This window comes from Arvicanthis niloticus, chromosome 21 (assembly GCF_011762505.2).
Source record: "Arvicanthis niloticus isolate mArvNil1 chromosome 21, mArvNil1.pat.X, whole genome shotgun sequence".
NCBI lineage: Eukaryota > Metazoa > Chordata > Mammalia > Rodentia > Muridae > Arvicanthis > Arvicanthis niloticus.
This window is the reverse complement of record NC_047678.1, coordinates 41,849,030-41,876,281: the sequence shown is the minus strand read 5'-3', so window position 1 is coordinate 41,876,281 and position 27,252 is coordinate 41,849,030. Positions and strand designations below refer to the sequence as shown.

The following is a 27,252-nucleotide window of genomic DNA, read 5'->3' as shown; positions in this document are numbered from 1 at the left end:
CTCTGGTTTGAGTGTCCCCACCAGCCTGGCACTGGGCACCTGTCTGCTGCCCGGGGGAGGGGGAGGAGCTATGGAAGGCCTTGGGACACACTTCACTTCCTCCTCTGGGACACTGGAAGTTTTCTTTCCTTTTTTTTTTTTTTTGGCTTCTCCGTTCAGAGACTTCCCTTCCTAGGCCAAGGCAGGGCCCCATAAACAGAGTGATAAGGGCTCTGCGCCTTCACTGTGAACTCTGCAGCTGCTATTTTATGACTCTGATAACATGTCCCCCCCAAGTCCGGCTGGAGCAGGAACACTGGGTGTCCATTCCAGGAGGGAGCAAGTGAGGACGGGGAGAGAACAGCAGGAGCTGGGACCCCCCTACAGTCCAGGCTAAGTCCCTTCCCCTTGTAAGAGGACAGTGAATCTCACTCCCCATGATGGACAGAGCTGAGGCTGGGAGGCCGGTGGAACTGAAGACAGGATTGGAGTGGCAAGATCAGGAGCAACCACGGAAGGCTCCGTGGAGGAGGAGGCAGAGTTGGCGCTGAATAAGAAGTGGGAAGATGGGATGGTGGGTATTGGAGGGGCTGGGCTCAACCTGTTTCTAGATGGATGGTACCTGGGGTCAGAGGCCTCCGGTGATCCAAAACCCCCTGGCTGATCCAAAGTGGAATGGTTGGGACAAAGAGATGGGGAAGTCGAAGGGTTACTGGTGTGGCCTCAAGACGGTGACACTGAGGGCCAGAGTCTGATGAAGCTTGGAATGTGGGAAGGAACTATGAACAGGAGAAAGGGGACAACACTTGCCAATTCTCTGAGGGCAGTGCCTTCTCCCTGGGGGGGGGGGGGAGGGGAGTGAGCTTTCCCAGGACAAGGTGTGCCAGACACCAGCTAGGTGGAAACAGATTCGTGTCCTGATACCTGCCCAGGTGGAAGTGGCGGTAAGAGAGGAACCCTGGGATAGATAGCACTAGGTGACCAAGATTCCCCACCTCCTCCAGGCAGCCCGCTTGTTTCAGGCCAGAATCCACTTAGGAAAAGACAATCTTAAAGCAACAGTTCCACAGGCCTGGAGCAAAGGGAGGGGAAGATCACCTCTGTCCAAGTGTGGCTGGCAGGGACAGGCGTGGCTCCTGTGGCTTCACTGTGCCCTTCTGTAAAACGGGTTCAGGAGGACTCTGAGTCTTGAGGTCTTCCTTACTCTCAGAGAAGGTGACCAGGCATCTGCCCCATGACCCTGGTGAGTCTGTCACAGCCGCAGGAGCACACCCACACCCACACACGTCGGTGTGGGAGGAAGCAGTGGTCGAAGGTAGAACAAGCCCCCCTGCCCACCCCCCGCTTTTCCCAACACATGCCTGTTCCTGCCACCAACTCTGACCTTTACCTGCCTACCACCATCCTATAGTCATAGGAGGTAGGGCACAAGAAGGAGAGTCTCACCAGATCCCAAGGACCCCTTCCCAGGGTACAGGCACTAAAGCTGTCTGGGTCTGATGCTGTGCTGTCTTCATCCCACAAGTTCACAAAATACCCAGTGAGGCTTCCAGACACTCACAGCCTCCTTCTCGCAGTCTACAGGATCTCCCATCTCACCCCATCGTGCCGCCCACAGCTCTCCTCCCCACGTACCCCCACAGACACTCATCACAAGGCAAGTCTGGGGCTCCCTCTCGCCCCCAACCTCTCCACCACTGCTTGGGATCACCTCGCGGTGAGCGCTCTAGGCTGAGCTATTAGGCACCCGGCGTCACTGAGCTCCCACGCCTCTGGGCTAGATCCGGTCCCGGGAGAAGAGAGAAGACGAGAACCGCGCTCCTGCTGCCCCCCGATGGCCAGATGGCCCCAGATCCACCGCCCCCGCAGTTCCCCCATCCCCTGGATCTGGGTTGAGGGGCGCACACTCACCGCGGGTCCGAGGGCGCAGGCGAGGGCTCCTGCCAGGACGCAGAGCCAGCGGGCAGGCGGTGGTCTCGGAGGGCGCATGGTCCGCCCTGAGCCCGCGGCAGGCAGCCGGGAGCGGCTACGGGGTCTGTGGCTGGTGCAGCGCGGGAGAGTGGCGCGGGCCAGTGGCCCGGGGGCTAAGAGGCACAGCTCCAGGCCTGGGGAGGGCGGCGGGGGCTCGTCTGACGGGCGGCGAGGTTAGCCAATGGCGTGGCGGAGGCGGTGCCTCGGCGCAGGTAGGAGGCGGAGCCTGGGCGCCCCGGGGGCGTGAGCGCAGAGTCCCGCTAGAGGTGCGCGTCGTCCCGAGCTGCTATCTAGCGTGCGTCCTCTCGGCTCCGATGCAGGGACGCTGGGCTCGATACCGCCCAGCGTTCCCCGCGCCCGCACCTTTCTCCCAGCCCCGGCCGCGCCCTTGGCCCCCGGCAGTGAGCTCCTCCAGTTGTCGGCTCCAGGGGGTCCAGCGACCGGCTCCCCGGTTTCCACGTCGGCTTGCAGCCCAGATTCTCGAACCAGAAGGGCCGCAGCTTTCCAGGGCTGCAGACTGGGCTCCGATCGGGTCCGGCGGATCACGCTGCTGGAACCGTCTGCGACAAGGGAGAAACCGAGGGGAGCGCAGCCGGGGTCGGGGAGTCCGGACTCGGGGCTCCTCCAGGCCTCTCCCAGGGCAGGGTTCACTCAGAACTGGACACGTCCCGGCCCGCGCAGCTCGTGAGGGACGCGAAGTCAATGTTCCAGCGCCCCCGCGCGGGGACCGAAGCCTGTACCCTTTCGCGGTTCCAGACTGTCCACAGACCCGGTCTTCCCCGGAGTCCCCAGGAGCTAGGACCAGGGTGCCAGTGTCCGGCGCTGCGTCTTCAAGATCGGGCGGGCCGGTAGCGGGTGATCTGAGGCTGCTCTCCGGCCGACGCTGGTCTTTAGGGCTTGGATTATTCGGTGCTAGCGTGGGGCGCAGGGTTACCGACTCGGAGCCCTTTGCGCGCGACTTCTTAGGGAGCCCGTGCAGACGGCTTTCCGAGAGCTCGAGTGGTTTCGGTGAAGTGATTTCGAGAAGGTGATGTGAGAGGTGGGGGGTGGGGGGCTGATGGCGCGGTGGGATAGAAGGTGGGAGGAGGGGCGGAGTTCGATGCAGAGGTGGAGAGGGCCGCGTGTCCCTACGCGAAGTAGGGTGTGCGATCCTCTTGAAGGAAGGCGGTCTCCAGGCGCTTTCTGGCCAGCAGGGGCGCGGGAATTTCCCGAGGACTCTCCAGCCTTCCCAACCTGCAACGTGGGAAACTAGGGCTGTGGGCGTGGTCTTGAGGTCTGTTATAGAAAAGTCTAGAAGCGACCCCTGGGCCTTCCTCCTTCCCCTTCTTCCGAGTCTACCGCACCTCCCTTGTTCTCTCTCCGCCTGATCCTGATCCTGAGCCAGGCCTCTGCCATGCATTAGGGCATAGAGGTAAGAGGTAAGAGGCACTCCCTGCAATTTCTGCTTCCGTATAGAGGATGGGCTAGTTGGCACAGGCCTTTCTCCAGATACAGGGTGTCAGAAGAGGGAGCTATTTAGTAGTTATCATCCAGCGCTTTAGGGCTAGGATTTCGGGAACCACTGCGAGCACAGGAATCAGGGGTTTGCCTCTCTTGTGACCATGGGCACCCTCCTTTCAGGCCTTAGGCCTCTAACGGGGAGGTGGGGTCCTATCAGTTCTTGAGGTGGTCTGCTCAAGTTCCAGATGTGAGCTTTGCCTCTCAACCCTGCCCACCCACGCCCATTATGTCACCTAGGCAGCTGCAGAATGCTGATATCTCATCAGCAAATGGGGCCTGATGGCACAGGCCTGTGATCCCACTGCTCTGGAGGCTGAGGGAGGAGGATTCCTGTGGATTTCAGATCAGCTTGAGCAAAATGCCACAGTGTGTCACCCTATGGTCCTGCTAGCATTTTTTCGTTCTCTGTGGACAGAGATCTGGGGGTGGGGAAGCTTTCAGATACGCGCAAGGGAGTGGGAAGCCAGACTCCATTCTGCTCTGTGACTTTCTCCAGGTAGGTGAAGTAAATAGGTGGGGGAGGTAGAGGCCACCGGTGGTGATGACTGCCCTGTCCACTCTGATCCTTCTTTGGCTGGAGGTTGGAAGGCTGGTGCTATGCTGCAGGTGAGAGCATCTCAGGACCGCCTAGTGTCTTCCCAGCCCAACCCCCAGGAGAGGAAGATGGCTCTGGGAGAATAGCTTCTCTTCCGATTCTGTGCTGTGAAAGCTACTCTTGGTTCTTTCTGTTTGTTCCCTGGGGATCCACCCTTCCTTCCCATCAAAGGACACAAGACTCACTCAGCAATAAAAGGAGCTGGAAAACAGCAGAAACAACCTTTAAAATGCAGCCCAGGTTACCTCAGCCAACTCCTGCCTCTGAAAGTCTGTGTTCTGAGACACTGGGAGGTCATCCATGAGCCTACTGTTGAGGAGCTTTGTGGAACCTGAGGAGGAGGCCACTGTTGTTCACCTAGGTAATAGGAAAGGCTTCAGGAGGGAAGGGATGACAGAAGCAGAGATGGGGACAGATGGGTTTCATGAGGCTTGGGAAGCAGGTGTAACTGAGGTTGTGGGAGCAGACACTTGAGGCTGAGGGAGCAGGTAGCTGAGGCTGAAGGAGCAGACACCTGAGGCTGAGGGAGCAGGTAGCTGAGGCTGAGGGAGCAGGTACCCGAGGCTGTGGGAGCAGGTACCCGAGGCTGAGGGAGCAGACACCTGAAGCTGAGGGAGCAGGTACCTGAGGCTGAGGTCGTGGATACCTGAGGCTGAGGGAGCAGACACCCCAGGCTGAGGGAGCAGACACCCCAGGCTGAGGGAGCAGACACCCCAGGCTGAGGGAGCAGACACCCCAGGCTGAGGGAGCAGACACCCCTGGCTGAGGGAGCAGACACCCCTGGCTGAGGGAGCAGACACCCCAGGCTGAGGGAGCAGACACCCCTGGCTGAGGGAGCAGACACCTGTGGTGGTAGTTGTAGTTACCTTCCCCAGCATATCCTGAGAAGGGATTCCCATATTGCCTGCCTTTGCCTCACAAATCTATGTTGGAACAGGCACAGGAGAGCCTGAGCCATGGTCTGCCCTCATTTCTGAAGCCATTTTTGCTCGAGACCTGTGCTAGCCTGATCTACTGGATCCCTGCAACCTGTTCCCAGATTTTGGCTCAGATTCTAGTTGCCAGAATCACAGGGGTGCAGCGGATGGAGCGGGGGAGGGGGAGACAGTCACTTGCCATTCCCCGTGACAACAGGCTCTGCAGAAGGAATCTGCAGTTACTCATCCAATCCTGTCTGGCTTCCAGCCCGATGCATCCCTGTGGCGTGTGCCACCCTCTCCTCCTCCAGGCCTGCAGCCACCTCTCAGGATGTCTCAGTCACTGTCTTGTGCTGTAGCTGATGAGTCAATGAGGAGGGGGTTCTGGTGAGCGGTGAGGGCAGTTGTGAAACATGGAGTGTCCTAGATCTGCGTACTGGGGCTAGGTCAAGGCCAGGCGACAGACATGGCCTGGGGAGCCACTTGCCAGCAGATCCAGTCACATTGCAGTCTGGGTGAAGGCAGCTTTACCTTCCCTGAGCTGAATTGAAGGGACCAACCCCAATCAATACGGGGTGCTGACAGCTGCTCCTACCTCCTTAGTGCATCCCTTCATTGCGGGCTAGACCTTTCTGAGTGCCAGAACATTTCATCTCCATCCATAGGTTGGGAGGTCTCAGGGAGCAGATGTTCAAAGAATATTCTTTCATTCTTTCACTGACTTCTCTCTTATCTATCACCACGGCTGGCTCTGCGGTAAGGCTAGGCTTGTCACTGATGGAAACATGGCCTGTGCCTTTTGAGGCCCCTAGCCTAGCATTGCTTGAGCAGGGGACAGACGGATCTTGTAGCCCCACTTAGTGGGCTATGCTCATAGAACGCAGGGTAGGGGGATACCTTGTAATGAGGAAGTAGGGAGGCTGTCTAGTGACTGGGCCCTGAGCTTCACTGCTGTGTCCAACAGTCATTACAAGGCATCCCCCTACCCTGCGTTCCATGAACTTAGCTCCTAAGTGGGGCTACAAGATCCCTCTGTCCCCTGCTCAAGCAATGCTAGGGTCTGAGAGAGACAGACTGGTGTGTGCGCCTGTCAACAGAAGAAGACAGCTAGGAGTGAGGGTCTGGGGTCAGGGGTGGGTGCCCAGAACAACAGGCAGTACCAGGTGGTCTCTCAGAGCTCATCTCTGCAGCGATGGACCCCTGCTGGGGTCCCACCCCAGGAGAGCTCGGGGTTACACTCATCTCCCCTCTCCCAGCCCCGCGTTCGTAGGAGCTACTGCACATTGGGCAGAGACTCTGGAGGAGAGAGATAGAGTGTGTAGGACAAAGTATGCATGGAGTTCCAGCAACGTAATTAATCTCACCAGAGATTAATAAGCATTAAAATTTTATAGCTATCCACTGGGGAAATGAAAATTCCCATGTAATGCGTAAACAACCAGGAGGAGGGGAAGAGGAGAGAGAAGATGAAGAAGAAGAGGTGGGTGGGGGGGGAAGGCAGAAATAAGGGGAGGAGGAAGGTGAGGGGAAGAAGGCAGATGAAAATAAAAAGCTGACTGACTCTTACGGCCCAGTAAAAGACTGTGTGCGTGGGAGGGTTAAATGGAGACTAAACCATCTACAGAAGCATTAAAAAAAAATTAGAGATTAGGGATAGTTCAAGTTTCAATCAATATAGACAATGTGAATGAATGAGAATTTAAGATGGAAAAGCAAATTTAAGAAGCACAAAGAGCACTGTAGCAGACAGGGCTCTGTAGAACAGCCAGTAAAACATGCACACATAGGTGACTTACTGTAATGGCTTACGCATGGGGCTGGGTAACCTTACAGTGCTGGGCTGTAAGCTGCAAGTTAAGGACTGTAGTTCCTCAGTCTGGAGGCTGAATCTCCCAGCAGTACCAGGCCAGTGCTGAAAGTCTGAAAGCTCCTGACTGCACTTTGCAATCTTGAGTCTGGAAGAACCAGACTTGGGCTTGGCACAGCAGAAACCCCAAGTCTTTATCATATCCTCTTCATAAGGGCTCACTCCACAGTCTGAGAGCCATCTTCATTTTCTAAGAGTTCATTTTGACTTTGTCTTTTCAATACATAGCAACAAGAACAGACAACTTCAGCCTTTCTTGGTCTCTGGGTGGTTTGCACAGGGTAAGTCAAACCCACCTGACCCTTCCATGGCTGGCGCCAAGACCTGTTTTAGCCAGGAGTAGGATCCTAACAAGAGCAGAGGCTGACATTTTAGGGCCTGAGAACCGTGGTGAGGTAGAGTGCTGGTGCCCTATGTACATGGCTGCTGACTTCCTGAGGCAGGAGAAGAAAGCAAGTCCAGGCTTCTCAAGGGAAGCAGTCTGAGGGAGCAAAGAAGTCCCCCTTTGCTTTTGTGTCCCTAGGCTTGGCACTCCAAGTTCCTGGCCTGGACAGGAAATGTCTTTAGCCACTTCTGCCTTTCTCCAGCTGCAGTCTTCCTCTGTGGTAACATATTGTCTAGCCAAGACAGGAACCATCACCTGTGGTTGCAAAGCTGGGCCCTACAAGCTACCACTCCCCACCTCCTTACTCCCCTTGGGCTGTTTGAAGGAGTACTACCGCAGCAAGGAAAGAGCAGATCTGGAGGGCCTGGAGTAGGGGGAATCAGAGACCTCACATTAGAGCTGCCTGGTGACCTGGCTGCTGGGTGGGGCTCCCTGTCCAGAGTTAGGAAGCAGGCCTGGAAAATGGAGGCTTCGAAGCAGAGGAAGCGAAACAAGAAAATGGTGATGGGGAAGAGGACTGTGAGCAGAGGATGGGAACTTGGGAGGAAAAAACAGCAGCAGCAGCAGCAGCAGCAGGAGCAGCAACAGTACCAGGAGCAGCAGCAGGAGCAGCAACAGTACCAGGAGCAGCAGCAGGAGCAGCAGCAGCAGGAGCAGCAGCAGGAGCAGGAGGATGCTGGAACAGAAGCATTCAGATGACTTCTCTGTCCCTCCTTCCCACTCTTTGTTCTGCCCAGGTTGCCTTTGTCTCCATCACCTGCATCTCTACTTTCTGAAAACCTTTAGCTTCTCCCTGTGCCCACTCTGCGTTCACATTATTGGGTTGAACATTTGTATTGAGTGTGTGTGTGTGTGTGTGTGTGTGTGTGTGTGTGTGTGTGTTCAGAAGCAAGGCTTTGGTGAAGTCATACAATATGGGTGAGCCAGAAAGACCTCAGGTTTGTGACATGTTTGATTTTGAAGTAATGCTTGGCCACTTTATCTCAGAACCCTTTATGCTTCCGACCTACCGCAGTCCATTCTGTGACCCGGGTGAAGTTACGACCCACAGTTTAAGGAGCTTTGCTCTGAAGGATGAGAGCTGTGGAGAGGTTGCCACCAAGCTGTACCACATGGTACTCCGCTGGCGAACCACTGAGATTCCTTCACAGCTCTACGTCTGCAGTCATTCTTTAATCCTTAATTTCCCTTCCCTGCCTTACAAATGCTTTTAAAAATGGGTTGTTAGTTTGAATAAGCTTCGCCCGTTAGACAGAGCCCTGGACAGTGTCTCTTACTCGCTCTCTCCTCTGCTTCCACATCAACTGACAGAAGTTGGTGACTGTCTCTGCTGTCATTTAACTCTCCTCTCTCTCTCTCCCTCTCCTCCCTCCTTCTTCTCCTTCTTTTCCTTCTCTTCTCCTCTTCCTCCTCCTCTTCCTCCTCCTCCTTCTTCCCCCCCCCTCTCTCTGTCTCTCTCTCTGTCATTTATTTCAAATAGGCTTTCTCTGTGTAGCCCTGGCTGTCCTGGAACTCACTCTGTAGAGACCAGTCTGGCCTCCAGCTCTGAGATCCACCTGCCTCTGCCTGCCAAGTGCTGAGATTAAAGGTAGGTTGACACACAGCCAGCTTTAACATCTTCCCTTCAGACTAATTATCTTAAGACACCAGTGATGCTATCACCCTTGACCCTGAAAGAGCTCACAGATCCCGAGCACCTTGATTGAGACTCTCCTGTTTCCTGTCTCCTGTTTCCTGTCTCCTGTTTCCTGACTAGCCACTCTGGCCTCCTGCTGCTCTGGGAATCTCCTAGAGTCGCCCCTAGCTTGAGTGCCCTTCACCCATTCCAACCGCGGCCCCCAGCTGGAAACCTCCCTGTTTGATATTGCAAACCTCTCCCCACCCCAATTCCTAGTCTCCCTCCTACTTAAACATCCTCCTGGCTCTTATCAGGTTCTAAGATGCTATTTAATCATTTGTGATTCAGAACAGTTTCCATTTGGCTCCATTTCTGGAACATAAGCTCCAAGAGGGTAGGGATTTACAAACACCGAGTTCCTGGACTGCTGCATTGTCCTCAGCCAATCACATTTACGTGATAAATGGTGAATCTTCTCATGCTGACTGTTTCCACAGGTTTCTAAGGTTGCCCCAGCTCAGGGGTGTCTCCTGGCCAGCCCTCTCTTTTGACCTTTAGTGCTTTTCCCTACCTGGGTCCTGAGGACCAGGACCTCCTGTGAGGGAGAACCAGGATCCCCTGTGAGGAGGGACCAGGACATCCTGTGAGAAAGGAGCTTATACTCTTACCCCAACTCAGCTCTGCCTTAACAGGTCCTTCTGGGAGCACCCTCACCCTGCCCCCAACTGCCCTGTTAGGTTCTGAGTGGGGATCCAGGTCAGCTTTGCCTCTAGGAGGATGGAGGGGTGTTCACTGGGGATGGCAGGCCCACAGTGGCTGTCAGTTAAGAGAGAAGAAGCATGAAAAAGGGCTGGGAGTTTTTCTCAGTGTTATTCTCTCTGTGGCTGGCCCATGGCCAAGCTTCTCTTATGACTGCAGGCTAATCCCCAGGTCCAAGCTCAGGTCTCCACCCATGACTCTTGAGTTCACCTCTGACCCCAGCCTGACCTTTGACCTGATTACAGGCTCCAATTTAGATGGACCCCTAATCCTGATAGTGAGCCTTTCGGTCCACATTGACCCATGATCCCAGAACCACACCTGACTATGATCCCTCTACCCACCCTGACTTCTGACCCTGGTACCCTGACTGCAGCCCAGCCCACAAGCCTGGTATGGTATCTAAGAGGGTTCAGCTGGCTCCAGCAGGCAGCAGTAGCTGAGTCTGAGCTCAACTCACCTAGGGGGAACTAGAGGCTCTAGTTAGGAAGCCCCTGGGGCCACCTAGGGGCAATTTTAACTGCTTTTTTTCTAGCTGCCCATCCTATCTCTGTGGCTCCCAACTAAACAGGCACTGCCTACTTGGTAATGGCCCTGTAGGCCAGGTGCCAGGGGAGGGAGAAACTAGCCGGACCAGCCCACACCTCTGTTTGCATAGGTCTTGGTAAAAATAGTCTCATCTACGCACACCCGTGTCATTTCCTCCATGACCTGGTTGGCGCCCCAGGCCCAAGACACTTGCCAGCTGTTCCTGCCCCAAGGCTTCTTTTGGTCTAGAACAGCACAGGACATAGAGGCACTCTCTCCGACCTGCTCAGAGCCACTGTACCAGGATCTGCATCCCAGGCATCTAGTTCTCAGAAGTTAATTCCTGCTGTTTCAGCTACTCTCTGTTCTCCCTCATGCTAACTCTAGAGAGTCACCACGATGGATTCGGGTGACATCCGAGGGGTAGTAAGTAGAACACTGAGACAGGAGCCCCCCTGGACCCTCAGCTTCCTGGCAGGTGTTTATTCCTGCTCACTCAGGAATAAAGAAATGAAGCCCTAGCTTTACATGAGGTATTCACTGGTCTTTCCCACACGACATTGAAACTGCATTCCAACAAATGCAGCAACTAAAAATGTTCCGTGTGTCCCCGAGGGACTCGAGTCCGCCAGGCAAAGAGACAGAGGCCACACTGGGTGCAAGGAGGCACAGCACACAGAGGCCACACTGGGTGCAAGGAGACACAGCATACATATGAACACTAACACACACACCTTGCTATACTTTATACCCTTGCTAATTTTCTCATTTTTGTCTCCTGTGTATGTGTGCACATGGAGGCAAGAACTCAATCTCAGCTTCATTCTCAGGACCTGTGCACCTTTGTTTTTTTGCTGACAGGGTCTGTCACTCACTGATTTAACCAAGCTGTCCAGGCAGTAAGCCCCAAGGAGCTGCCTTTCTTTCGCCATCACTGAGGCACCCAGTGCTTAGTACTGCACTTAGCTCTTTTTCTCTGGGTTCTGGGGATCAAACTCAGGTCTTTATTCATGTGTAACAAGCACTTTACTGACAGAGCCATCTCCCTAATTCAACAACACCCTTTTTTATAAGGTTATATTGGATTGAGGCCCACCCTGTAATCTCACTTGAACTTGGCTACCTCACTAAAGGCTGTTTCCGAATGCTACTGTGTTCTGAGGTCCTTGGGGGTCAAGAAAGAGTCCAACATACGAATTTTGGGAGAATACATTTCAACTCACAATAGTTATCTGATTTAGCAAATGACCCTAATATGGAATAGTTTTAATAACCCATTGTGGGCTTCTGTGGACCAAGGTGACTTCTAGCAGAGTCAGCTGGAGGCTCCCTGCTTCACTCGTTAGGTGGATGGTCTTCAGAGGGTGAAGTAACGTAGAGGATACATTTCCAAGGTGACTCGCTTACATGTCAGTTGACAGGAGGCCTCAGTTCCCACACCACAGTGTGGGAAGGAGCCACCAAAGGGTGTAAATGCTAAGAGGAGACGCTTGTCCCCATGGCCACTGTTGGCTACTGCTTCTGCTTTCCAGTCAGGAGAAGAAAAGAGGTCATGCCTTTTCCTAGGAATGAGATGGTTTGGAAGTTTACAGTGACCTCTTTTCCTGTCTCACTTGGTGGCAGTGCTCACATGGCCCCGTGTGGCCAGGATCGCAGCTGAGAAATGCAGCCTTTGTTAGGGACTGAAAAGTCTCCTGCCTGAGCAAGTCACCGGCCTTACTGGTGCAGCTACTGCTGCTGTTTCACTAAATAGACACACTGTGCCAGTCAAACACCTGTGCTCACACCCATGGGTTGGTGTGCTGTCAGCTTCGGCCAGAGAAGCTTGTTTTTCAATGGGCAGCAGTTCCTGGAGGGACACATAACTGGCCGGAGTTGCCAAGAATAAGTGTAGTCAGTGGTGCTCGGCCATAAATAGGACAGATATGTTTATCACCCCTCAGAGGCTCGGGAACCACTGTAGAAGGGAGGAAAATGTGAGAGATGAAGGGAGGGGTGGCATGGTGTGGGACACTGTCTTCTGGGCATGGCCTAGCTGTTGCACTCTTGAAGTCAAAAGGTGGTGACTAGCTAAACAAGACAGGGCCTGTCAACATTCCCTCTTGGATCAAGAAGGGGCTGCCCCTCCCTGTGGTGATATAGGCAACCAGTGCTTGCTGGGAAGGATGTTTTCTTCAGGAGCGTAGCCACTGGTCTGCTGCCCGCACTCCTGTTCCAGTTCCTCTGATGGCAGGAGTTGGGCCAGAGGACTGGAGTCAAAGTTCACAGTGGCTTTGGGCTTCAGAGGACTAGAGGAGGGAAATATGGAGGGTGCTGTGGAGTCTGTGCTGTTCAGCAAGGTGCTGCAGAAATCTCCCAGAAGGAGCCGGAATCTGAGACATTATGGCTCCTATGTAGGGACTTCTTCCTTGCATTTCCCAGACACAGCCTGCCTCTACCATCTGACTACATGAGATGGATAAAGGGAGAACCCCATGTGCTCTTGCAATAGGACCCCAAAAGAATGTTCAGGTGTCTCACATCCCTTGGCTGTCACAGCAGGGCCACAAAGCACGTGCTGGGCCATTGAAGAGTTAGGGGCCACCTGCCATCCTGACATAGAGTTGAATGGTAGGATCTGTCAGCCTTTGCCTCTGTGGAGCAGGTACCATAAATTTACTTTAGTAGATGCCAAAGGGCAAGTCTACACCCTTTCACAAGCGTGAAGGACAACCATTTGCTCTCCAGACTTGTCACTACGGGCCCCCTGGGAGACTGAGGGCTGCTGTGTGGTTCCTAACCACTACCAGACCTAATCTGGAGAGAGAAAACAGCTGTGTCTGCAAAGCTCTTCCTGCAATCCTCATGCCAGGAGCCCTTCTCCTGTTCAACTGAATGCTGGGCAGAGAAGAAACATGGAAAAACTGGAGCTATATGTACAGGCTCCTTAAAAAGGGAGTGAGAATATAGAATGCAATAGAATTCTTTTCTAGGCTGCCACACAGACTTGCCCCCAAGTCCCCCAGCCGCCTCTGAGTGAGGATCCATCTTAGCTACAGGGTGTCTCCTTCCCTTTTCTTGGGGGATATCTCTCCATGGCAGAAGCTTTGACATGCTCACAGCCATGGGTCTTCTGAAGCCTATGGATTCATGTTAGAATTTATTTTATTATCATTGCTGTCAGAAGTCAAACTTTGGGACTTACACATGTTGGGTAAGTGCTCTATCCCTGAGCTGCATCCCCAGCCCAGGATATTTATAAATACACAACAAACCAGACATAAAGGATGACAGTTAGTTGAAAGATAGCTGATAAAAACATTAAAAACAGGGCTGGTGCTGGGCAGTGGTGGTGCACGCCTTTAATCCCAACACTTGGGAGGCAGAGGCAGGCAGATTTCTGAGTTTGAGGCCAGCCTGGTCTACAGAGTGAGTTCCAGGACAGCCAGAGCTACACGGAGAAACCCTGTCTCGAAAAGCAACAACAACAACAACAACAACAAAACAGGGCTGGAGAGTTGGCTCAGCAGTTAAGAGCACTGGCTGTTTTTGTGGAAGACCTGGTTCAATTCCCAGCACCCACATGTTGGTTCACAACCATCTGCAACTCTCTAGTTCCAGGGGATCTGATGCCCTCTTCTGGCTTCCATGGGCACTGTACACATGTAGTGCACAGACATACATGAAGGCAAAACACTTATACATAAATTATAAAATAAAGGTTTTAAAAACTTAATGAAAATTAAAATTTGGTCATAGTAGGTGCTTGGGGAGTTCCACACCTCAAAGTGGCCTCTCAAGAAGCTGTGGACCCAGGGTGGGAACCAAATTTAAGTCTGAGTTAAGCCCAAGAGAACAGGGCTTTTTACACTTTACAGTGACTTCAGCCAAAGCTACAACCTAGGGTAGAACCCACCCTTAGCCTGGGCCAGGGTTATTGGTGCTTGCAGGTTTCACATTCTGCACAGCTTCAGAGAAGCTACAGAGACTGGGTGGGGACTGCCTCTGACTCTGTGGAAGGCCCACAACACGTGAAGTTCCACAACTCATAGAGAGAGCTGCAGACCCAGTCAGGGTCAAGACACTATTTGACCCACAGAGGAAGACTTGAGGCACAGCCTCAGGGCCTGAATACCACCACAAGGGGAAATGGCACCTCAACCTTACACTCAAGATGGTGAAAGCTGCTATTTAAAGGAAGAAGAAACTCAAGTTTTAAAAATGCAGAATATAAAAGAGAAACTCAACCAGCTAATTTCGCACGTGCAAGTCTCAGCAGAGAAATATAAACAATGAAAAACCAAGACCTGTCTCCTCCACAAACAGTACCCTAATGACCACACCCATGAAAATGACCCAGAAAAGCTACCAGACAAAGAATTCAAAAGACTGATTATAAGTATGATCAGACAACTAAAGGAGTCATAAGTACACTCCAAGAGAATGAGAATGAAAAGAGGAATAAAAAAGGCAACTAATCCAGAATAGAAAAATGGAATTCTACAGAGATATGGACTTGCTGAAGATAGCCCAAACTGAAAAGATGCTGGAAGTGAGAATTTCAACAAGACAGACAAAAACCTCAGCAGAGAGCCTCACCAGTACAATGGGTCATACAGAAAACAGAACACGGGATAGAACTGGGTCCTTTGGTAAAGAAGACCCATCTTAAACATATACAAAACACACACTTTAGGAAATATGAACAGAAAGTGGGGGAACTCTGGGATGCCAGGGAAAGCTTTGGGTTATAGGCATAGCATGCCACAGCAAAGGCATCAAGACTATTTTCAATAAAATTGTAGAAGAGAAATTTACAAACAGAGGAAAAGGTGCCTGTCTAGGCACATGAGGTTTATAATCGCACCAAATAGAAAAAAGCAGGAGAGGAACTCCCCATGACACTGTCAAAACATTAAAACCACAGAATAAAGAAAGGGTATTAAAGTCACAAGGAGGAGGAGAGGCTGGAGAGATGGCTCAGCAGTTGATAGCACTGGCTGCCCTTATAGAAGACTGAGGATCAATTCCTAGCACCAACATGGTGACTTACAACTGTCTGTAACAGGGGATCCAACACCCTCTTCTGGCCTCAGCAGCACTGCATGCATGTGGTGCTCTTACATACATCCTGGAACACTTACATACATAAGATTAAATAAATAAATAAAAAATGTAAGTGTTTGAAGAGAGAAAGTTCAAGTAACTTATAAAGATGGTCCTGTTATGTGACATAAACTTTTAAAATCAGAAGGGCCTGGAAAGATGTGTTCAAAGCTCTAGAAGACTATCATACCCAGCAAAATTATCTATTAAGATTGAAGGAGAAATAAAAGCTTTCTGCGATAAAAATCAGTTAAAGGAATTCACAACTACTAGGCCCAGCTCTACAGAGTCTACTTATAGGAATATTCAGTCTGAAGAAAAGAATGAACACAACCAAGATGTCATAGGGGAAAATTAACAAGTCCAGAACAGTTGATCTAAAGAGATCTAAGAAAACACCACAAGACAACAGGAATTAGTATGGATATTTCAATTATAACTCTTAATATTATAACTCAATTCCCCAACAAAGAGACACAAACTTGCAGGTTAGGTTAGAAAACAATATTTTGTCTGTTTGCTATCTCCAAGAAACACACACTTCATGACCAACTAACTATAGGCCCACCATAGAGTGAAGAATAGAAAAATGTATCCCGGGTAAATAGAACTAGGAAACAGGCAGGCAGTGTTCAAAGATCTGACAAAATAGATCTCAAATCAAAACTAGTCAGAAGAGATAGGGAGAGTCACTTAACACTCATTAAAGGAAAAGTCCATTGATGGGATATTACAATCCTAAACATATATACAGTAAACACAGGGGTACCCAATTTCAAAACAGAGACACCGTGAAATATAAAACCACACAACACAGATTCCCCCCAACACAATGATAGTAGGTGAGTTCTCCTACTGTAGACAGGTCATCTGGACAAAAACTATCCAGAGAAACATTGGATTTTAAATGACATCATCAGTCAAATGGACGTAACAGACATCACTCACTTTTCTATTGCTATGATAAAACACCATGACCAAAGCAATTTATAGAAGAAAGCATTTAATTTGGCCTACGGTTGTGGCTAGAGAGAGTCCATGATGGTCAAGTAAAGGAACAGCTGGGAGCTCACATCTTGATCCACAGCCAAGAGTCAGAGTGAGCAAACTCGAAATCTCAGGAGACTTTTGAAACATCAAAACAGACTCCCAGCGACACCCCTCCTCCAGCAAGGCCACACCTAATCCTTTCCAACCAGTTCCAACAACTTCGGATCAAGTATTCAAATATATGAGCCAATGGGTCCATTCCCATTCTCATGCAAATCACTATAACATCTACATAAAATTCCACCCAAAGACCAAAGAATATACATTCTTTTAGCAGCCTATGGAAATTTCTTCAAAACTGACTGCGTATTAGGACTCAAAGAAAGCCTCAACAAATATAATCCTACACCCACGCACATACAGGCAGCACTGAGTTGACTCAGTGATTAATAAAACAAAACAGAAGCATGGGGGTGGGTGGGACAGGGAAGGAGATGGAGAAGATGGAATGGGGGAGAGATCTGATCCAAGCACATTATACACGTGTATGAAAATCTCAAACAATCACGTTAAAGATTTGGTTATATATGTGTTTCTTTTCCAGGTGGCACATAACAAGACTCAGCAGAGGGTAAGAACTCAATGAATTCCAGGCAAGGCGGCCCCTCCTTTTACATTCTGTGGTTTTGGTTGCCTGACAGCTCCATGCCTCTGGCTCAGCGACCCTTCTTCTGACTTAGCACCAGGCCAACAGCAGCTCAAGGCTGTGTCACAACATCCACGGGATCCATCTTGTTCCCTTTTCCGGTGGGCGTGCTGCCATCTTGCACCACCTGAGAGGCAGAAAGAGGCAGAGTATGGAGGAGTGAGAGAGAAAGACAAGAGTCAGAGGGTGTTTCTACAGCTCATTGTTCTATTATTATTGCTAATGTCTTACTGTGCTTTATTTATAAATTAAACCTTACCAGAGGTATGAGAAATCAGGTGTTCCGTATTGAGTGAATGTCTTGCCCTGAGGGACTCCACTTGCCACGCTCCCTCCGTGTTGACTGTCATTGCAGAGGTACGTGACTCTGCACCTGCTGTGCATGTGGACACCACCACCTGTCCAGCAGTACCCAGGAGGCACAGATTGATAACTTATGCCTAAAAAGGGGAAAGGTGACACCTGTTAATTGATCAAAGCAGATTGGGACATGATGAGCTCACTGTTGGCTTACAACCATAACAGAAAACAAAGCTTGAGAATTTACCCAACACACCAGATCATAAGGAGTGCAGTGTCTCACCAATGTCCTATAAGGCGAAGGACACCTACCTCTGTGGAATGGTCCCTTGCCAGCCCTCTGGCCTCACAGTATGCTTCTCAAGAAACCATTAGGCAGAGAACTCCCAATGGCCCCTACAGCTCTGTTCTTCAACTGGGCCCCATAGCTTAGAGTATGAACTAAGAGTTAATATTAGCCATCAACATGGGGGTAAAATAAAATGTGATTGCTTTGGCCAGACATCAAGGAAAATCTGGACTACTTGGTCAGTCCCAGCCAATGAAATCAACGTAGCTATGTGTCTATTGTCATTCCCCGACTACTGACGCTGTCTGAGGCACAGTGTGCTCATTGCAGTGTGCGTGTTTGGTTCTCTCCATGGGAAGCCTTGGACTGCTCCCCTGTAGAATAGGGGTGCTGTTCCGGCCTGAGCTGCCTCACGTTTGGGGGCCAAAATGTCTTGGACCATTCTGTCAGTGTTGGAACCCGCACTGCCAAAAGCCTTGGGGGTTAAACTGTTAGAGCCTGCACTGCCCCAAGTTGCTCCAGTCTTCAGGTTGGGGCTCAGCAAGAGAAAGAGTGGGGACAGATGTGAAGAATGGAGACCAGACAGAGTGTGATTCAATCCTGTTTATTCTTCAGTCTCTCTTCCTAGTCCAAGTCCCAAGTCTTGAGTTCCTAGTCCCTAGTTCCTAGTCCCTGGTGCCTCCAAGTTCCAAGTTACTTCTTCCAAGTACTAAGTGCCTAATGTCTAATAACTAACTCCAAGTTGTTCTCTAAGTTGTCCTCTTCCGAGTGTCTAATGTCTACTCCTACTCCTAGTGTCTGATTCTCTGTTACTCCAAATTGTTTTGAACTCTCCTGTCTGCCTCTCGCCTTTTATATGTCTCACTTCTAAGCCACGCCTCTAAGTCACGCCTTTAATCATGCCCTTAGGTCTTGTCTCTAAATCTGATCTCTAAGTCACACCATTAAGTCACACACCTTTAAGTCTCACACACCCAAGGGAAGATCCTGGGTATCTAAACCAAGATGTTATCAGAGTGTGCTCAGCTGTTGTAGGCTGATGTAATCAAGTCTCTTGCCAGGGTATATGGCTCAAGATGGCTGCAAGGATGATAGCTGCCTTCTGTCGGATCCCCACAGGGTGCTACTGGAGAGATGACAGAAACGACTCTGAGACACCCTCACTAGTGATAACTAGTGAGGTGAAGCTATTTGAGATCTCCACTGGCCACAAGGTCACAGCTCCGACTGATGTCCTTCTGCTCAGTCATCTTTCATATAGGAGAAAATGCTGAATAAAGTGGCTGTTTTTCCCATTCAAACATGGGAACCCCCTTCATTTTATTTGGGTGTTTCGTGAGGTTGGTGAATCAGGGCTAAGATCTTATGATGGGAATGTGACTTAAGGTTGGCTATTTTCTCAGGCCTCAGGGACCCAGTTAGAGAGCCTTCTCCTGTCAGGGCTGGTTGCTGTTGAGCCCAGGGGGCTGTGAACCTGACCTTCCTGTATGTAGAGTTCTATGAGATCTTGGAGAAGAACAGGGGGCACCAGCCTTAACACAGGAGCATTGGCTTCAGCAGAAAGGTGGGGTAGGGCTGGGAAGGAGGAGCTGTCTCCTGAGGAGGGACTGGGAACCCTAACTCTGCCTGGAAGCTGGGCTCTCGCCCTGAAAGACAGAGAGCAGTATCCTTTTGCTGGCTGGTCTTGCCCTGGATGGCTTGAGAATGGTTTGGTGGAATCTCTGCACCCCAAATGGAGAAGAGACAGAAGGGGTCCTTGTATGGCAGCGATCTTAGTACTGATTGAAGGTGGGGTCACCCAGGCAGGAGCCATGAGAATGAAGGCAGCTCCCGATATCAGCCGATGTCCAGGTTTCAGAACAGACCATAGGAGCGGCAACCTCTCCATTGCACCGCTCTTAGAGGTGTGCATGGAGGGGCTTCGCCTTTTCCCTCTGCCAGCTCGAGTTCCTCATATGCCAACTTTACAAGTCACCCATGGAAGGTCTCTGGATCACACTCTGCTCCACTCTCCTGCCTCAGTCCTAGGCAGCCTGGTAATGACTTGAAGGAGGAAAAGGAGGATAGGAAGTTCATTTGGTGGCTGTGACTGGCCTTTACACTCAGCTCCATTGTCAGTCGTGGGCCTTTGTCCCAACTGCTCTGAAATCCTGCTGGTTTCCTAGACCCAATGCCTATGGTAGACTTGAGACTCTGGGGGCTGATGCCTGGCATGGAGGGTGTCCTGAACTCTGCCCTCCAGGAATGACATGGCATTGCTCTTTGAAAGTCAGAGCTGCAAGGGTTACCCACAGGAACTCTTTTTTTTTTTTAACTATCTTTTTTTTTTTTACTATCAAATCATAATTTTTACTTTTTAACACAGGGGTTATAAACACAAAAATGCAGGATGTGGGGAAGGGGATGACACAGGAGCATAGGTGTTCAGGGAGGAGTACAGATATCTTTCAGAACAAGGTGTCAGCTTCGTGAAGGTTCAGGGGTCAGGTCACTATGACTCTGCCTATGATTCACTTGTCCTTATCTAAGTTGGTACTACCTGACAAGGCTGCCTATTTACAAGGTCTATGACTACTCAGGCTGGTAGATTTCCACAAAAGCTGCCTGTTTACAATAGCTTATAGGCATCTGTTTCAGTGTTTTTCCACAGAGACCCAAGACTTTGTGTTAGCAGGCATGTATGTCAGGCCTATTGCTGATTTTAGGCTTATGGCTGATTTTAGGCCTTCAGTGTATAAGCAGGGCTGCCCCTGACTTCTCCTCCCTTCTCCAAGTATAGAAGAGCCATGGCGATTCTAATCTTGCCAAGGCGGGGATAGAGGCCTGACCTCCAGTAATTAAAGGGGACCTTGTAATGGCTCCAGTCCTCCTGTTGTTGTCCAGTGAGGCATGAGGGCCATACCCATCCCAATGTCTTTTTCCCACAGAAACTCGATTGTGTCTGTTAGCATTCCCTTGGGGGCTGGTGATGTGACTCAGTTGGTAGAGTGCTTGTCTAGCATGCTTGAAGCTCTGGGTTTGATGTTAGCACTCGTACACTGGGCATAATGGTGTATGCTTGTAATCCCAACTCTGGATAGGTGGAGGCAGAAGGGTCAGGAATCAAGGGTTATCCTTGGATGCATGTTGAGTTCAAGGCTGGCCTGGGCTACACAAAACTCTGCCTATAAAGCCAATGAGTAAAGGCTGATGTAAGACGATAAAGCGGTGGTTAAAATCATTTGCTGCTCTTGCAGAGGACCTGGGTTCAATTCCCAGCACCCACATGGCAGCTCACAACTCGATAAATTGACATGACCGCTTCGTAGTGTGTTAAGGGGAAGGTTTTCATTGCAGATATGAGAGAGAACAGCCAGAGGCATCTGGAAGAGTCCAGAGGAGAAAGTAGACTGAACATGGCCAGCAGCCTGGATCTGGCCATGAGAGAAGCAGGAGCAGAGCTGAGCAATGGAAAGAGGGAGAGAGAAGGAGATAGGAAGTTAAAAATAACTAGAGAGCACACAAGAGAAGGACACACACAGAGAAAGAGAGAGGCAGAGACTGACAGAGAAACATAGACAGAGATACACAGAGAGAAAGAGACACAGAGAGAGTGAGAGAGAGGGACACACAGAGATACAGAGAGACAGAGACACACAGATACACAGAGAGAGACAGATAGACAGAGACAGAGTCAGACACACACATACACACACAGAGGAGACACACACACACACACAAAGAGAAAGAAACAGAGAGGGAGAGACACATACAGAGAGAGACAGACACACACAGACACACAGACACACAGACACACAGACACACAGACACACACACACACACACACACACACACACACACACACCCCAAGAACTCATGCAATGGTGCCGGAGGTGTTTCAACCCTCCTTCAGTAGTGGGGTTCTCTCCTGCTCCATCCCTGTGGCATGGGGTCAGAATCCTGCCTGGGGGTCTGACTGTGCCTGGGGAATGGGCTCACTGGGAACAGGTAGAGGTCCTTGGCCATGGCTGCTGCGCATGCACCAGCTCCCCAGGCTCTTCTCTTGTCTTTACAACCATGTGTGGGAATTAACTCTTGGCTCCTGGGACTCATGGGCTTGTCTTAGTGGCCATGTGCAATCTTGGAACTTTCCCCAGAGACCTCTGATGTCACCTCTGAGCCAGGGAGACCTGAGGTGTTTCTCCGTCTCCATTGCCTCTGTCGGAGCCTCTCGGGGAACACTCTGGAGGTGATGACAGCTGGAAGTGGCCTCAGGAAGCAGAGAGGAAACAGAGAAGACAGCCATGGCTGGTTATGGAGTAGATTAGCATCATGTGCTACCTGTACCCACTTCCCTGGTTCCCTGGGGCCTCTGGGAGACTGACCATAGCACAGCTCAGCAGGCTGCTTCCTTGGTATGAAGGTTAAAAGGCCCCCAAATAAAGCTAAGCCTCAAAAAGGCCAAAAATGAAACGCAAAAATTTCCTCACTTTTAGCCGTCAGACTCCAACTGCTTGGATCACAAGCTAGTGGTTGTGATGCCCCAAACCCAACTCCTAATGGCTCCTGGTGTCTCCCCACAAATGACCTCAAGACAGGGAGTGGCACCTCTTATTGTCTTATTGGTCCAAATAGGACTCTGCATGACAGCCCAGGAGACAAGGCCAGGAAACTTAATAATTGTAGAAGACCTCTCTCTCTCCTCTCTCTCTCTCTCTCTCTCTCTCTCTCTCTCTCTCTCTCTCTCTCTCTCTCTCTCTCATATGTGAAGGTCATATGTGTATGGCATGTGGTGTGTGTATGATATGTATAGTGTGTGATGTGTGTGTGCGAGATATGTGTGTGGTGTGTGTGGTATGTATGTTCTGGTATGTATATGGTGTGCATTAGTACATGTGTTTGATGTGTGTATGGTGTGTGTGTGATGTGTATGTGTGGTGTGTGTGGTATGTATATGTTGTATGATGTGTGTGTTTTGTGGTGTGTGTGGTACGTGTATTGTGGTATGTGGTGTATGACGTGTGCACATGTGTGTGTGTACATGTGTGTGTGTGCGAGTGCAGGCACATGCCTGCCATGGTGCAGTAGTGGAGGTCAGAGCTAACCTCTGATGCTGGTCCTCACCTTCCATGTTGAGACAGGGAATCTTGTTGACTGCTGTGTGCACCAACCTAGCTGACCCACAGGCATCTGGGTGTTCTCCTGTCTCTACTTTCCAGTTGTTGGAGGGAGCCCTGAGATTATATGTACAACCTCGTCAGGCTTGGTGAGGGTTCTGGGGCTGTAGACTCGGTCCTCGTGTGTGTGTGTGTGTGTGTGTGTGTGTGTGTGTCTGTCTGTCTGTCTGTCTGTGTGTATGTGTTTGTGTGTGTGCATGTGTGTGCATGTCTGTGTGTCTGTGTATATGTGTCTGTGTGTGTGTCTGTGTGTGTCTCTGTGTGTGGCAAGTGCCTTATCCACTGAGCCACTTCTCCAGAGACCTGCAGTTTCTACTTCTCATTAAAATGTTGAGATCAATTCTGGTTTGGTAAATACTTTTAACTCTATATTTTGGACTTGTTGTTCTAGGTATGATAATTCCCTTTAGAAGACCGAACAGTGCAGGGCATGGGGGAGGTGGCTATGTTGTCTCATATACAGGTTGAGGAAGCTGGGGTTTCTCTTTATGGACTCCCATCATCTTGACGGCTGAGCCCAGGAGGAAACTCCCCAGCTCCCTGTTCTCTGTATGGTTTTTGATGTCTTGGGGCCAGGAAGAAGCACAGGTCCTTGGCAATATAAGTTACAGGGCTGTCTTGATAGGAGTAGTGGGTGCTTAGGAGATCTGGGTGGGGGAGTCCGTCCTCATCATTCTCCAACAATCCCTTCCTGAGTTTCTATGTCTGTGCTTTTTTGGGGGTGAGGGGGTCTCCAAGTACGTCTTTGTGGGCAGGTCAGGGGACAGGCAGCTCCCTCAGGAAAGAAAGAAAACCTGAGGCAGACTGCTGTGAGCAGCATCTGAAGGGACTGGTGGGCCGAGGAGCATGAGAGAGATGAAAGAGAGAGAGAGAGAGAGAGAGAGAGAGAGAGAGAGAGAGAGAGAGTCTCTGTTGAGACTGTAACATGGAAGCTGAGTGGGATGGAGGACGACATCCAGGATGTCCCATAGGTGGTGTGGGAAGTGGCGGGCACTGTGGCTGGACAGGCCAGGTAGGACACAGTCAGGAGGGCATGGAGACAAGAGCAGAGGCTTGAGCTTGGGGAGGTTGGCTGAGTCCCAGCTCTGCTCAGCTGAAGCCCAGGGCATTTCCTCCTGTGGAGGCCACTGGGAGAGCCGGTCCAGCCGGCAGTCTTGGCTCTGGGGCATCATGCAGCAGTCAGGCACTCTAGCAGGAAGCCATTGCCCTCACTAATTCAAGAGGGATTAGCCACTCCGAGGCTCAGAGCCCTGGTGTCACAGAACCTAAGGGTTGTAAATCATCAGATATAAAAAACCCAGTTGCAGCATCTCCCCTGAGCAGGACTTATCCTGCTCAATGCCCAGCTTTGTTTAATTCTGCTGAAGCGCTTAGATGCTGAGGAGAGCCTCAGTGGGAGCCTGGGCAAGCCTGAGCCTCAAGGTTTGGAAGGCATTCAGCCCTGGGGATGCAGAGGTCTGATTCTCACTGTGGCTGTGCCTACTTGGCCCCCATGTGCTAGGCAACCAATCACATTCACTCTTTGTTGTTTTTTTGAAGCAGGGTTTCTCTGCATAGCTCTGACTATTTTGGAATGCATTCTGTAGACCAGGCTGGCCCCAGACTCACAAAGATTGACCTGCCTCTGCTGAAGGCTCACTTTAATATAGCACTACCTAGCTAATGAGATGCTTATTTATGTAGGTGGCTATGTGCATGTGTACATGAGTGCAAGTGTGTCTATCCATCCGTCCATGTGTGTGTGTATATGTGTCTTTGTGTATACTCAGAGAGGCTGGAGGTAGACACCAGGTGTCTATCCATCTGTACTTTGGTTTTGGGGACGGATCTCTCACTGAACCTAGAACTCGATGATTTGGCAGGGATAGCTGGCCAGCAAGCTTCAGAGGTCCTTAGGTTTAGCTTCTCCAGGGTTGGCATTACAGGTGTGTGTGCCTGTACACCAAACACTTTCCTGGCTGAGCATCCTCATCCTCCTAGGCATCTTTTGGCCATTATCTTCATGCTGTTCCCTGGTCCTCTACTCTCTCATCTCACTCCAGGCCCATCTCTTCTCTAACTCCTTGTACCGTGCAGGCTCTCACAGCCTCTGAGTCTCCCCACAGCCCAGCTTCCCTCTCCCTTTAACTACCTCACAGAGAAGGCTTTCCTATGTTCATAATGGCCTGTGCAACTCATTCTCTTGTCCCCTACTTACAAGAGCTACCATAGATTGATGCACACAGCTCCTCTGATACCCTGCCCCATTGCTCATGGAGAATCGCCACAAAACCTCTTTAAAAGGCAGAGCATGTGAGAAGAACTTCATTGCTTGTGGACCAACTCCACTCCCCATTGGACATCTGACCTTGGGTGAGGGGCTTAACTTCTCTGCACCCAGTTTTCCTGTCTATAAAAAATGGATAAATGTGGGTGTGCAGGCTCACATTGTCAGTCTCTTGGGAGACTGGGAGTCACTTGGGAGGTACAGACAGGAAAATCAGGAGTTCAAAGTCAGTCTAGGATATCTAGTGAGTTGAAGGGAATCCTAGGCTACATGAGACCCTGTCAGGAGAAGGAAGAGGAGAAGGAAGAGGAGGGGGAGGAGGAGGAGAAAGAGAGGATGAGGGAGAGGAGGGGAGGAGGAGGGAGAAGAGGAGGAAGAGGAGGGGGAGGAGGAGGGAGAAGGAGAGGAGGAAGAGAAGGGGGAGGAGGGAAGAGAGGAGGAGGAAGAGAAGGGGGAGAAGGAGGGAGAAGGAGAGGAGGAAGAGGAGGGGGAGGAGAAGGGAGAAGGAGAGGAGGAAGAGGAGGGGAGGAGGGAGGAGGAGGAAGAGGAAGAGAAGGGGGAGGGGGAGAAGGAGGGAGAAGGAGAGGAGGAGGGAGAGGAGGGGGAGGAGGAGGGAGAAGGAGAAGAGGAGGGAGAGGAGGGAGAAGAGGGGGAAGAGGTGAAGAGTACAATAACAGTCTCCAAATTCTTGTGACTAAATGAGATAGAAGTGGAGAGTGCTTAGCAGACTGATTGATTGGGTATTTAGCATGGTATTTCTTTCCCAGCCAAAGACTGATCAGGAAAGGCTTGCCCAGCCAAACACTGAGGGATCTGCTTGACATTCCCCTCCTGTGCCCTGCCTCTGCCACTGCTGCCCAATATTTTGGCATCTGACAGCCACCCTAATGACCTTGAAGTTCCATCAAAACTTCCCAGTAAAACCCTGTATTGTCTGTCCACTCTTATATAACAGATGACCTCAAGTTTAACAGCCTAAGACAACCATCTATGTGAACTGGTTCTTGTGGTTCTGGAGCCCATCACGACTCCAACAGGCTTTCTGTTTGTTCCTGGGCAGATAGTCAAGGTGTCCACCAAGCCCAACATCACCTGAAGTTTACCTGGGAAGGGTCTGCTCCAGAGTTCCACAACTGTAGACCGTTAATAGAGGACTCAGGGCCTCGGCTTATTGTCATGTGTAGGCTGATAGCTGGGGGCTCCTGAGTTCCTTGCTATGTGGGGTTCCCCAACATGGCTGTGTGCTTCCTCAGTGCCAGGGAGGGCGGGAGACACTAGCAAGAAGGCGCCACAGTCTTATGTAACAAGCACAGGGAGGGCCTTGTTTGCACAAGCTCACTTCTCTTGTTACCTTTCTGTATTCTGTTTGTCAGAAGCAAGGGGGCAGAAACTGCCCAAGGTCAGGAGAATGAACCATATGAGGGGTCAACTCAGGTGAGCCACACAAGCTGTCAGTACCAGGAAGCAGGGATGGTGGAGTGACTGTTCTGTCACGGGCCCCAGCTCTCTATTTCTACCTGGGAGGCTTTCTGTGTTACAAGATCTCCCCCCTCCTCATCTTCCTCCTCTGCTCTCCCCCCCTTTCTTCTTCCTCTTCCTTCTGTTTCTCCTCCCCTTCTTTTCCTCCTCTTCCTCTATTCTTCCTCTTCCATCTCCTTCTCCCTCCTCAGCCTCCTTATCCCCATCCTCCTCTCTCTTCTTTTTGTGTCTTGAAAACACAGTCTTACCACAGAGCCTGGACTAGACTATAGTTTTCCATCCTCCCAGGTCAGCATCCCAAGTACTGGGCTCATATGTGCAGCATTTAAGGCCCATTTTGTCCAACCCTCATGCTTCTGGAGCCTTGCTGTGCCCCAGTCCTGTGCTGAGTGGCTTCTAGGGTTACTGACATAAATAATACAGTCCAGTCCACTGAATCATCACTTCCAAAGAGCCGCTCAGCAGTGCCCATGATTCTTAGCTTGTCTGTAAAACACGACACCTTGTGCTGTTGTTTCAACAAGAGCACTGTTTGTATAAACACTGTCTCAATGGGATCCCAGCCTCCACACTGGCAGGGTAAGTCTGGGTAAAAAGTCAACACTTGCTTTGAGTCTAGGCCTGAGAACAGAGCCCTGGTTACTTGCCATGCCAGAACTGGACTTTTGGGGTGGGGGGTGTGCATCAGTGAGAAATGTTAATTTGCTTTCAGAAGCAGGCACGGGTCCTTCCAGAAGTCACAATGAATGCTGAATGACCAGGGCCTGGTTCTCTCTGTGATATGATGCTTGCCCTGGGTGCAGGAAGCAACGGCTACCAGCAGAGCTTCCATTTCCCACTCAAAGATGCTCTGCTTGTGGGG

The 27,252-nt window shown here is 50.8% G+C and overlaps 3 protein-coding genes and 1 long non-coding RNA gene across 4 annotated transcripts in view; 2 read left to right on the top strand and 2 right to left on the bottom strand.

Annotated features, from left to right (window-relative positions):
• Vipr1 (vasoactive intestinal peptide receptor 1) overlaps window positions 1-2,343 on the bottom strand; it is a 30,497-nt gene extending 28,154 nt beyond the window's left edge. The window contains exon 1 of the mRNA XM_034524980.2: window positions 1,891-2,343. Coding sequence (XP_034380871.2) covers window positions 1,891-1,968 — 78 coding nt within the window. The 5' untranslated portion in view covers window positions 1,969-2,343. The remainder of the gene's footprint in view (window positions 1-1,890) is intronic.
• Window positions 2,265-17,174, top strand: LOC143435400 (uncharacterized). The gene is made up of 2 exons (XM_076917708.1): window positions 2,265-2,977; window positions 16,799-17,174. The coding sequence occupies exons 1-2, from the start codon at window positions 2,265-2,267 to the stop codon at window positions 16,827-16,829; spliced, it is 744 nt and encodes a 247-aa protein (XP_076773823.1). The 3' UTR covers window positions 16,830-17,174.
• Window positions 16,896-26,168, bottom strand: LOC143435401 (uncharacterized). Its single transcript, XR_013105653.1, has 3 exons — window positions 26,015-26,168; window positions 17,160-17,340; window positions 16,896-17,027 (listed from the first exon to the last, which is right to left on the bottom strand). It is a non-coding gene; the product is annotated as an uncharacterized LOC143435401 (long non-coding RNA).
• A 679-nt stretch (window positions 26,169-26,847) lies between these two features.
• Window positions 26,848-27,252, top strand: part of Lyzl4 (lysozyme like 4) — a 35,874-nt gene continuing 35,469 nt past the window's right edge. The window contains exon 1 of the mRNA XM_076917390.1: window positions 26,848-26,969. The gene's annotated coding sequence lies outside the window, so the exon portion shown is untranslated. The remainder of the gene's footprint in view (window positions 26,970-27,252) is intronic.

Bases quoted from the DNA above. Each gene is read 5' to 3' on its own strand.
- LOC143435400 (XM_076917708.1), top strand. From the start codon at position 2,265: ATGCAGGGACGCTGGGCTCGATACCGCCCAGCGTTCCCCGCGCCCGCA. The intron at 2,978-16,798 runs GTGATGTGAGAG...TTTCTTTTCCAG, and splicing joins GGTGAAGTGATTTCGAGAAG to GTGGCACATAACAAGACTCA.